General features: G+C 34.7%; 1 protein-coding gene across 16 annotated transcripts in view; it reads left to right on the plus strand.

Moving 5' to 3' along the window:
* Positions 1-12505, plus strand: part of ADGRL2 (adhesion G protein-coupled receptor L2) — a 361637-nt gene that overhangs the window by 275591 nt on the left and 73541 nt on the right. For 11 of the 16 annotated variants that reach the window (XM_087930083.1, XM_087930085.1, XM_087930086.1 and 8 more), the window contains one exon: positions 10140-10249. In XM_087930083.1, coding sequence (XP_087786209.1) covers positions 10140-10249 — 110 coding nt within the window. Of the gene's footprint in view, positions 1-10139; positions 10259-12505 lie in introns of all 16 variants that reach the window. The other 5 variants (XM_087930088.1, XM_087930080.1, XM_087930082.1 and 2 more) reach the window with 1 other exon arrangement.

Genomic DNA, 12505 nt, shown 5'->3' on the forward strand with positions numbered 1-12505 from the left:
CACTTTAAAACAAGAAAAGGGAGAAACAATCTTGACACTTTAAAATGTTTAACCCTTTATGTATATTTAACTACTAAGATGTAATTTATAAACAAGTTTGGTTGCATGCAATGTTTCTTCCCAGATTTACTCTTTATCCTTTCTATATCACTCATGAGGATATTTTAAGATAAAATCTCCCATCCAGTAAGGCACAGCTCCTGATTATTCCATAGAGATATCCATATCATTTCTGTCTAGGGAGATTTTCAGTCATCCACATCATGGCTGTCCAAAAGGTTCTTTTCAAATGGCAATTTGACTTTCTTTGTTTCTCCTTGAAGACGTTTCGCTTCTCATCCAATAAGCTTCTTTGGTTCTGATCAGAACTGAAAAGGCACCTTTGGTGTCACATCATTTTTATTGACAAAAATATAGAGATGATCAAAATTCTCAGGATGAAATGTTGTTTCTGAGCCCTGATTGGTACTGGATCATTTTTCTTTTAAGTACTCATCAAATCTGACTCTGCTTAGCTTTTGAGGATCACTTTAGATTGTTTGAAATAAGCAATCACATTCAGTATTTCTACAGTAAGCAGACAATATTTTTCTCCAAACATCAGCAGTATAGTGCTTACTGAATTAGCCATGTTTAAAGGACTGTAGAATTATTGTGCCTAACTCTCCTTAATAATAGGCAATACATTTCAGAGTAATAGATATCTGATAGCTTTACATTTAGAGTGGAAATATATGGGAGAGCTAAGCAGTTTTCTGAGAAGTCCCAGGGAACAGATAATAACTTTGCATGTAGGAATTCAGCTTTCCTCTTTTAGATCATAGGAAATTTCCCATTGTTTGAGAATTTCATCTTTTTAATGACTTTATTTAAGAATTTATAGGACTTTCTTCAAAACAAAAAGTTTTCCAGAGTGGCTTATAACATATTTTGAAAACCAGTATCTAACATTTTAAATGAATAAGTATAACACAAAACTCAGAAAAGCATACAAAAGTGTAATATACAAACAATTAAATGGATAATTAAAATGATTACTAGGCAACCGAGATGAGTTGAATTAAATGTTTCTATTCAAGCATAAATAGAAAGTTAATATTAAAAATCCTGAAATAATAAAAACTTTGCCTGGAGTTAAAAAGACAATAAAGTAGGTACCAGACGTGTCTTATTAGAGAGAAGAGAATTGCCAATAAGAAGACACATTTGTGGATAACCACCAGCCATAAGGGAACATGTCACCCAGAGCATAATTTATAGGGAATTTTTTTTTTTTTTTACATACTAGCTTAGTTTATCTGTTTTATTTCATTTTCACTCAGTTGATAATGCTTACAATAATAAGCAATTTTGTTCCTATAAGAAAGCATGTTTGAAGGGACTTCGGTTTGAAGGGCTTCAGCGACAGACAGAAATCCGTGATCATGCGCGGTTTCTATCTGGGCTCGCCACTGGAGCGCCCCAAGCCGGCTGGTTTTGGGGCTAAGCCACCCCATAGAGGTGGTGAAGAGGGGGGAGACCACCAGCAGGGTTGAGGAGAGCCGTATCTCTCCTCCTCAGCTGGCCATTACTCCCTTTCCTGAAGGCAGTTGCAGCGATGGTAAGAAATGGCCACCACAAAGGAGAACTCGACTGGAAAAGAATGTGCAGGAGGAAGATAAGAAATGAAAGTTTTGGTTGACCGGGTTAAATTGTAAAAGCAACAACTAAGGTACCCTGGAATTTAAACTTACAAAAAATAACATCACTCCCAAAGAAGAGTCGGAAGCAGCGAAGGAAAGTGAAAAGGGAAAGGTTTGGCTTTTTTCTTCTCTCTCCTTCCCTAGACTGCCTGGAATTAAAAAGAATCTACAGTAAAACTTCAACAAGACTTCTAAAAGATACATTTTAACTGAAACTTTGCAATTAAATAGTAACCCCAGGAAGAGAAAGTGAAAAAAAAAGAGCAAAAAAGAAGCAGCTTGCGTGTATTTGGATTATTTGGTGATCTTTGGATTCTTGGTTATTATATTTGAATGACTAAAATCAATCAGGTGGTTGTTTAAAAATGTATACAATGGCACCACTTCTGGATGAATTGAAAATGGAACTTAAAAAGTACAAAGAAGATGCACAAGAAGGGAAGGGTTCTTTTGGCTTTATTTTTCAATTCTTAGAAATGGAGATTTGGAACTATGAGAAACAACAAGAAATGACTGCAAAACAAGAAGACTGGGACAAAGAAGAAGCCATCTTTAATGAACAAGCAATTTTATGTGGGAAAGAAAAAGGAAAGGGGAGAAAGAGAATGGAGAATTTAAGACTTAGAAAAACAACCAAAGAAAAGAAAAATAATTCGAAAAATAAGTATAATACTGGAAAGCAACATAAAAGGGGAATACAGAAGAGAGAAACAGAGGTAGGGAGACAAGGGGGTAAAAAAGGGAGAGAGAAGAAGAGAGGGAAGAAGGAAAGGAAAAGAAGTTACAAAGGACTGGAGCAGGATATAGAGAAACAGCACCTATTTAGAGATAATGGGTGAAAATCTAACTGAAAAAGGGATTCTGTAAAGGTACATAAGATTGTATTGTTATATTAGTAATAGAAATTATCTTTAGAAAATTGGAAACAACGTATGATTAAAATGAAGGATAAAATAGTTAGTGTAACTTAGTGAAATGTTTGTGGATAAAATAAGTGAAATAAAATAAATGAGAAAATTGAATTAGGAAGGAACGGGAACATTTTAATTAGTTAATGTTTTATAAAATATAAGTGAAGAGGGGGCTGGAATTAACTGTGGAAAGCTTATAATTGTTCCCATAGAAGTATGATATTTAATTGAAAAGTAATGTTAAAGATGTTAAAGACTTTAATGAATATAAATATTAATGATAGAATTGAATTGGAATGGAATGTTTTTTTAATTATATACATTTATAATTTTTTCTTTTTTTAAGAATACAGTGTGTATTTTAAAAATGTACCAAGCAGAATCTGAATGGAAGTTATGTATTATATTGAATGTTACAACTTTAGGGAAAAGATATAAAGGCGTCATACTCCAATCAGTAACTACAGGAGAAATTTTGTTTAATGAGGAAAGATAATAGATAATTGAAACAGGACAGACAAAAAATATAAATACAATGATTTGAATTGAGATGAGATAATTAAAATAAAATTGAGAAAATTAAAAGAGGGGAGAAGCTATGCAGAAAATGTAAAATAGTAATAAGATATGGAATAGAATATAAAAATGAGCATGAACCTGAATTTGTGTCTGTACAAAGAAATGTAACCCGGGATTACGCTACTTTCAAACAAGATGTTTTATTTGTATTTTTTTTCTCTTTGTGAAAACTCAAATAAAATTTACAATAAATAAATAAATAAATACCTGCTCTATGGAAGATCTGAAAGGCTGTGAAGACTTGGCTTTCTTCCTAGACATTAGAGTTAAGATGTTAGTAGAAACCAATATGTGTGTGTTCATATTATGGGTTAGGCAGTGCATTGCATCGGTTTTTTTCATTGTATTGTTTATTCATAGAAGTTTTATCATGTTTTCTGTATTAGTTGTTGGCCATTTAAAGTTACTTGTTTAAGATGGGCATCCATATAAAAGCTATGAAATAAATAAATGACACATTACATCCGGTTGCAACCATACAAGCTAAGCAGCTAGCATCTACATGAGGGTCCACAAGAAACTCCGCTATGCCAGTGGCATAATGTAGTTGTAACTTTTAGTTGCAGCCAATATTCTGTTGGATTTTTAAGTAGCGGAAATTACGTAGAACTAGCTTGAATCAAAAAGTGCCTTTCTTAAATGGAAATACACATTCAAAGTGACCTCTTGTTTTCTGTTCATTGCCTTATTCAGCTGTTGCTCAGTCCTTTGACATGTTGTACATCCTTCAAAATACCTCTGATAGTTTCAAATAACTGTTCCTGGCACCACTGCTTTTAGTCATGCCAAAACTTCACGAATTGTGTAGTACTATAAGATTTTTGCTTAATGGATCGTGTCCTTTTGGTTTTTACTTGCAAAAAATTCATAGGGTTCTTGCATTTCAATAGACAATTGCCAATTTACTTCAAGTTAATTTGTTCCCCTTTATTGATTTTAAGAATAAGAAAAACAGAAAAAGATTGCTGTATTTAGTATTTATATTACATTTTAAAATATCTGCCCCAAGCATTACTTATTGCATTAATTATGACAAATGATCATTACTATGCAATACCTCCTATGTTATATTAATTGCACTACATTTACTTTCCTTATGTTTATTTATTAATTAATAATGTCCAATAAATCATCAGCTATTAAACAATTAAAGAAAACTATTCATCTGTGGTTCCCCTTATGTACTGAAAATTATTGCCTTTTATACAGACTCTATTTTTTCACTCCATGATTTTTCAGGGGACAAATATCTGTGTGTATTTGCATAAACAAAAGCATGTGTGCTTACATATGTGCAGGCCAGCCACCATCAAGCATCTCAAGCAGTCCCAAGTGGGCTAGATTCCCCATTATATGGCAATTTTATATATTTATAAGTCAGATTTGTTAAAATTAAAATGAGATGTAGTCACATGTGTTTTGAAGTTTCTGTCTGCAATATGCAGAAATAACTGCTACATGAATTCTGTTGATTCTTTTAAAGAGCAAAATGTCACTCATGATCTGCCCAAATAGGGTGAGATACAGTAGCATCTGTTGCTGTCAGGTTAAATATATATATTTGGGGTAACTGCATAAAACTGCACAGATACACACTACATATTAAAAAATACGTTCAACAACTTCTGGAACCAAAGTAGATTTGCAAGAAAACTTTTAGAAAGTTCAGTATATTATAGCATTACGAATATGGTCAGCATTGTTTGAGTCTAGACCTACTGATGCACATTTCAATCATATAAACCTGACTTCCATTGAGAGAAAACTTATATAAGTCCCGTGGCTTTGAAATGAAGCTGATGCAATTTACATCAGATTTGCTTCTAGGTGTGTTAAGACTTGCTCTCCCATATGTGATGGGATTGTGAATTTAGAATTCAACTGTCTGTTAGAATTAGCTTTGACTATACCCTGTGATCTCAGTTTGTAGATTCAGTCTTAATTTCAGTTAGTCCCAGTATATTAGCCTTGTCGTTTACACCCAGATCCTCTTTTTAATACTGGAGTATTTGTTCAGGACTATAGATCTTGCATTTTTAATCTTTCTTAGAACAGTGGTGAATAATGGCCCCTGGCAGGAGATAATGAAATTTTCTTAATTTATATTTTTGAAGTGGAACCCTCAATTGAAAATGGCATCCAATGGCCTGGAGACATAGCTCTGGTGCATGTTTCAGGGGAGCGATAATAATAATGCAGTGCCAATAGTGACGGGAAATGATAGGACAGTGAAGAAGTAATTTAAGGAAGAAAAGGGAATGTACCAAAGCTTTATTGTAGCATATCTAATGATCTGCAGAAGATTCCCAGTGGCTTTTGGAGCATGACAGGAGAAACTAATGTTATCTTGCCAAAACAGAAGTCTCTGTTTAATCACCAGAGCTCAACCATTGATTAAAACACCTCACCCAGATAGATTGCTCCTGGAATCTCATCTTCATACTTTTCTCTTGGTAAAGTATAATAATGAGCATATGATAATCAAAAAAAGGGCAAAAGCAATTTGTTGGGAATTGTACTTGTTGAAATTACAGCAAGAAAGCAAACAAATTAGAATGGAAACAAAGAGCATTTTTAAAGCCAAGCACAGATGGGACAGACTTCCAAAGTGATAAATGAAAAGTGGCAAATGCAGGAACAGTGGAGATGTAACACAGCCTCCCTTCCTCATTTTTTTTAAATTTTATTTTCTTTAGTCTTAAACATTTTTCTTCAGCTATTGTGTAAAGAACCAAACCTGTGTTTTTGCAAAAATTTGAAACTGTTAATTAGATGGCAACCTTTGATTTCAAAATTTCTTCCGTGCCATGAAGCCCTGGGTTTTCTGAAAGTTTTAAAAAGTTAAAAAAAATACCACATAAGCAACAGAAAAAATATATGTACCTTACATTATAACTAATCTATAAAATAAATGTGTTAGAAATATTTTGGCTAAGGATTGTTCTTACATTTTGAGAAACTTTCAGATTTTCTTATGGTAGAGATGCTATTTTTTCCAGAGTATGTGCTAATGTTGTTCAGGAACAGTTTTTATATAACCAGTATACAGTGGCATTGTATAATTGGAACGGTTATATTATAAACTTATTTTTAAAAAAGGAACAGTTTTTATACATTGACTGCCTTTGGTGTTACAGTATTCACTTTATAATTCTCTATTTCTTCAACACCAAGAATTCTCAATCTAGGTATCTGTATCTTTAGCACTAGCAATATTTGAAATACGGGCCTGGGAATGAAACAATTTGACAAAATTGAGCTACAAACCTTCCAAAGCCCATTTTCCATTTTACAGTATTGTAGAACAGCAGTTGACATCCTAAGTAAGAGATTACTGCTATCTTGCTTGACTCTTGCAGGATTTCCAGAATTATTTATTTATATTTACCCAGACCTTCTGTGCAGCTAAATTTCTATAGGCCATGGGCAGCTTACAAAAGGTCAGAACATGGGATTAAAAACATTGGACATATAAAGCACCAATCAATGAGTGTTAACAGTCCTCCCCACAGGTGTAGGCTAAACTTACATATTCCCAAGTGCATTGAAAAAAAGAGTTCTTAAGAAGTGTGAAAATGTGAAGGAGGACCAGAAAACCTGGGATAATCTGTTCGATAGAAATATTACAAGATACTCTATTATATCCTGTTTATTTAGAGGAAGGAGAAGCTCTTACCACTGATGGATATTATATACTTCTTTACCCTAATTGTTCAGTGATTTATATCTTCCTAGTGACTTTGGCAGTTATAGCAAATCATGTTACATTATGCAGGTTTGATAAACTATTACATAAAGCATAGTAAGACTTTTTTCTCTCTTCCCGTTAGACTCTTTTATTTTAAAGAGACATATTTAAAAACCATTGGATAGCGTACCAATTTGGTCTCTTTCACACAGGAGGGCAAGCTACAAATATTTTTGTATGATAATAGTCATAGAGTAAGAAATATAAATATTGGAATTTCTATGTGGTTTTCAGCTAACCCGTTTTGCCCATAAAATAAGGGCAGTTCCCATCCTTTTGGAGCCCCGTTCCCACTGTCAAAACCTACTCCAGATGTTGTAAGATCCAAAGGGATGAAAAATTCTCCAGTTAGGGAGCCAGGGGAACTAAAAGAAGAGATTTTCATCTAAGTGAAATTAAGGGGGGAAATCAGACTTATTAAATACATGAAACAATGTTTAAAGAGACTTGCAATTACTATTCTTAGGCCAAAAGAAGAGAGTTTGTATTGTTATTTATCCTTCTGTTGGGACTGCTCATGAAATCAGGCAGTTATTCACATATAGGTAGTGTCAACATATGACCATAGTTGGGAAATAGAGCTTCTGTTGTTAAGCAAAGCAGTTGTTAATTGAGTCACTGAAGTTGAGTAAATCACATGGTCATTAAGCAAATCCAGCTTCCCTCATTGACTTTGCTTGTCAGAAGATGGCTGGGAAGGTTGCAAATGGCTATAATGTGACATTGTAATACAGCAGTTGTCATACTTACAAATGTGAATTGCCAAGCACCTGAAATTTGATCATGTGGTTATGGGGGATGCTATGATAGTTTTAAGTGTACCAGTTGTAAGGCATTGTAACTTGGAACAGTTGCTAAACAAATGGTAGTAAGTGAAGGACTTCCTGTGCAGACGTTAATCAAGAATGCTTCCCAAGTTGTGCTGGTGCAGTGATTAGAATGCAGTACTGCAAGATAGTACTGCAGGATGCCAGCAGTTTGATTCTCACTAGCTCAAGGTTGACTAGCCTTCCATCCTTCTGAAGTGGGTAAAATGAGGACCCAGATTGCTGACTCTGTACACCACTTAGAAAGGGCTGGAAAGCACCGTAAAGCAATATATAAGTCTAAGTACTATTGGTATTGGTATTGTTAAAGCTGTTGCCAACTCAAGTACTTGCTATTGCTAAGCAGCCATACCAAGTGTATCAGAGGTCACTGCTACTCTAGCACTTTAAGGAGAGGGATTTTACTTGGGCCAAATTGTTTTATGAAGATCCCTTTGAATACTTTCCACAGCCTAGTCTCTCTCATCCAGATCGTTTGAAGTACAGTAAAAGAAATTCAACTAGAAAAGTCATGCTATTTCAGTTTACAGTACTTGAGATATAAAGCATTGTTAGTTTACAACTCTAACTACTGTTATGAAAATACATTCTGAATTTATTAAGAAGATGTATAGTATATGTAGGTGTATTTTTTTGTTAAGGCATTTTATAAAAATGTAACAGCTAGCCATAGAGTACTTACTACCTAGTTAAGATGGGCACATTTATAAGGAAATTATAAATTTATTGTGGGAAATTGCTGAATACACATTGTCTGGTTTACAGTGGTAGACCCGAACCAACAGGCAGGTATCATTGTTGTAGGAATGAGACAATCAGCCAAACGTCTATGACAGATTTCATGGGTTTTTTTTTTTATCTGTTCTGCAAAAAAAAAAATATTCCTCCAAAGGTTAAAACTAGGCTCTTTTCAGAAGCTAAATACTAAAAAGGGGTGATGCCTGTTTTATCATTTAGTAACAACACTGAAGTTATGCTGAAATGCTGCAATTAAGCTCACTTTAATATTCATTTAGCAAACATGAATTGAAAAAGTGGCTTGATCTTACACCTGTTTTTTGAGAAGACAGATGTCAGAAACTCCCAACTTTCCATCATAAGATTGATGTCTTCAACTTATGCAAGGGTATACAATAGTATGGGAAGTGCTAGTAATGCAGTAGTTTGATATATGGCTGGAGTCAAAGGCTAGACTATTATTTTAAGATCTGGCTGCCTTTCCTTCTAGTTTACTGACAAACAGAACTTACCCAGGAGAGCAGCCAAACTTCCCTTGTTTTAGTTACCAAATTGTTCCTGACCTTTTGTTTGGCTCCTTCCTTTGACTTCACAATGAAACACCGAAAATTGTTTTGCCGAACTTAGTTTTATTCTAAGTTTTGACAAGTATCACTTCATTTATATTCAAAATTAAAATTTAGTTTGAAACACCAAGTCTTTTATATATTTTATATTATATTCTACACCAAGTCTTTTATATTTAAACCAGCAGCTTCAGATTAACATGGTCATTTTATGGGAAATGGATTATGGCTTGATTTCTTGTAAAGGTTTCTTTGGGGTGGGAGATGAATGTTGAGGCAGGAAATGTCTTGAATAAAATGCATTTTCAGTAAAGTTGTTCCAGTATTAAATCTCATATATTTTTAATGTTCATACTTGCTTTCCTTTATGATTTTTAATATTGTACTTTTTTAAAAAAATATATTGATTTTCTAAATTTTTAGTTTACTTTTTATTTTACAGTTTTATTTAGAGCTGATTAAATCATTTGTTAGTTTATATTACCATAATGTTTTATAATTTAACATAATATTTTATGTTGAGTGTAATCAACTTAGAATAGTGTTGGTCGCACAGTGCTTGTCACATCTCCACAATACTATCAAGGTTATTGTAGCACTTCCATCTTTAAAACTTTGGCCCCCTCAGATGCAGAGCACAGCTGTTGGAAAATATTCAGCTGTAAATTATAAGTATAACTATTTAAATTGTGCTGCTTTGTAAAAAATATTTCTATTTAATAATTTGAATGACTGAAAATGCATTACTTGTTGGAAAAATTGCATTCAAAACGTAGAGTATAAAAACAAAAACCATAAAAATGACAACAAAAAACAACAACTTAGACTTTTGAAAAAAGGACATTTTGGGTATCTGTTGTTACCCAAACTTTTAGTCGTGATTGCTGTGAATCGACATTTCATTATACACTGAACCATTCATTCATTGAACGTATACACATTTCCTCCACTTTCTGGGAAACATGCACATTATAATCCATTGCATCTGACAAGTATTAAATTGTCAAGGGTTATAGAACTTACCACCAGAAGATAAAAATAATAAGTTACTCTAAAATTGCTCTGTTGATTTTTTTCTCCTGTTACAGGTGCAACAACAGAACTCAATGTATAGTAGTTACTGGGTCTGATGTGTTTCCTGATCCTTGTCCTGGAACATATAAATACCTCGAAGTCCAATATGAATGTGTCCCTTACAGTAAGTATGCTTTTTTCCACCTTCTTCTTCTTTCCTTGCTCTAGCTTTCACAATTGATGCTGGAGCCATACTGGTGGAGAAACGAAGCACATGTTTATGGCCTGAGAACCATTTTGCATGCAAAACACTTGCAGGCTAGGGCCTTCAATTAGCTTCACAAAGTGTGGAAAGGAGCCATGGTGTAATGCTGGCCAAGTGTCTGTCTGTGTTCTTAAGTGTTTGGCTTTTAAGGCTACTATAGTTGATGTTTTTTTCTTCTCAGAAAAAGAAACTTGAATTAGCTATTCAAAAGAGTCAATAGGAATTTGTACTTATGCCCAGTACCAGTTCTTGACAAATTGGCTTGGCTTGCAGTTCTGTAAAGAACTACTGACTTTACTATTAGTTTTGAAAGGACTACTTGCTGTGGTAATTTTGGCTCATGAATTGGAGTGTGCCATGGAGGTATCTGGGAATAATATCCTGGGTATTACTAGATTTAGCACAATTTATTTTACCTCCAGCTTAAATCTCATGGTCCTTGATCAAGAATACACCTATAATTATACATATTCATCGTTTTTCCCTAGCAGAATTCCCTATTTTAAAAGCTACATGTCTACTCCATTAAGGGTCAGAGTTGTGTGCAAAGGTTCAGGTACCCCTGGTCAAAATCTGCTTTTCACCGAATTCATAAGTGAATGGAAACTGACACAATCACTACATCATGTAAAATTAAGTCCTGTATCTTTTTGCAAATTTTTGGACATTTTATCAGTGTGAAGACAATCTAAACCATGGTTGCAAAGCAGTCAGGAGCTACTTACAAGTAAGAAAGATAAATGTTTTGGATAGGTCTTTACACTCTCCGAGTAAAATATTACTCAAAATCAGCAGTGAAATCCCAAACATATTATACATACAAAGAGATCTAAGAATATTTCTGAATTATAAGACTTCTGAAATAAAGAAGAAGAAGAACAACAACAACAACAAGTCACAAATAGGATTCTGAGATAGCTAGAGCACGGGTGTCAAACTTGCGGCATCACATTGCCATCAAGTGACATATCGCAACATTTTTCCCTTCATGGACCTGGGGTGGGCATGGCCTTCACATGACACAATTGGCCTGTGGGCCGCCAGCTTGATACCCCTGAGCTAAAGTAAAATTTAGCAGCTGTTAATTTCTTTTAGAAAAGGAGGCACAGGTGGTCCTCACCTAGAAACCAAAATTGAGTCTGGCATTTCTGTTTTTTAAGCCAAAAAATCACACGGCTGGAACTGTCTTATGAACTCACCTCCCATTTGGTCATGAAGTAAATTTGTCATGGTCATTAAGGAAGCATTAAGGGAAGTAACTGCAACTTATAATTTTATGTCTCATTCTCTATTTACTCTGCTTGTTGCAAGCCAGCTACAGATTACACAAATGGGTAACCACATGACTTTGGGACTCTGCCACAGTCACAAACATGCACTATTTACCGAGAACCTGAATGGCAATCGGGCGGACTGCAAGGTGCTGGTATGGTCATAAATGAAACAATTGGTTGCACAGATATTTCTTTGACACTGTTGTAACTTTGGAATAGCAATAGAACTTAGACTTATAATCTGCTTCACAGTGCCTTACAGCCCTCTCTGAGTGGTTTACAGAGTCAGCCTATTGCCCCCCAACAATCTGGGTCCTCATTTTACCCACGTCGGTAGGATGGAAGGCTGAGTCAACCTTGCACCTGGTGATATTCGAACTGCCAAATTGCAGAGAGCCAGCAGTCAGCAGAAGTATCGTGCAGAACTGCATTCTAACCACTGCACCACCATGGCTTTTATGGTCATTAAAAAGGCAGTCAATAAATTCAACTTTAAGATCACAATCAGGATCAGATCTTCTATTGCTAATTCATGCAGCCCTTAACTGAGTCACACCTTTTATTATGTCCTTTTTGCTGCATTAAGTGAATTATATGGTGATTAATTAATCATGCAATCTTTAAGTAAACCTGACTATTTCTCTCCCCCCCACCCCACCCCCCACACCATTGATATTGCTTATATGAAACCGTCTGGAAAAGTCACAGGCGGTGATCAGATGGACCCCAAGACAGCTTAGCCATCATAAATATTGTTATCAAATGCTCAAATTTTGATGAGGTGACCATTGATACGCAAGGACTGGTCATAAATACCCTTTTTTCAGCACCTTCCTAACTTTGAACAGCTGTTAAAAAAAATAGTCGTAAGTTGAGGACTACCTACCTATATTACAAAATA

The sequence above is a fragment of the Pseudonaja textilis genome, chromosome 3 (genome assembly GCF_049901715.1).
Source record: "Pseudonaja textilis isolate UNSWEBS1 chromosome 3, rPseTex1.2, whole genome shotgun sequence".
In the NCBI taxonomy this organism is placed as follows: Eukaryota; Metazoa; Chordata; class Lepidosauria; order Squamata; family Elapidae; genus Pseudonaja; species Pseudonaja textilis.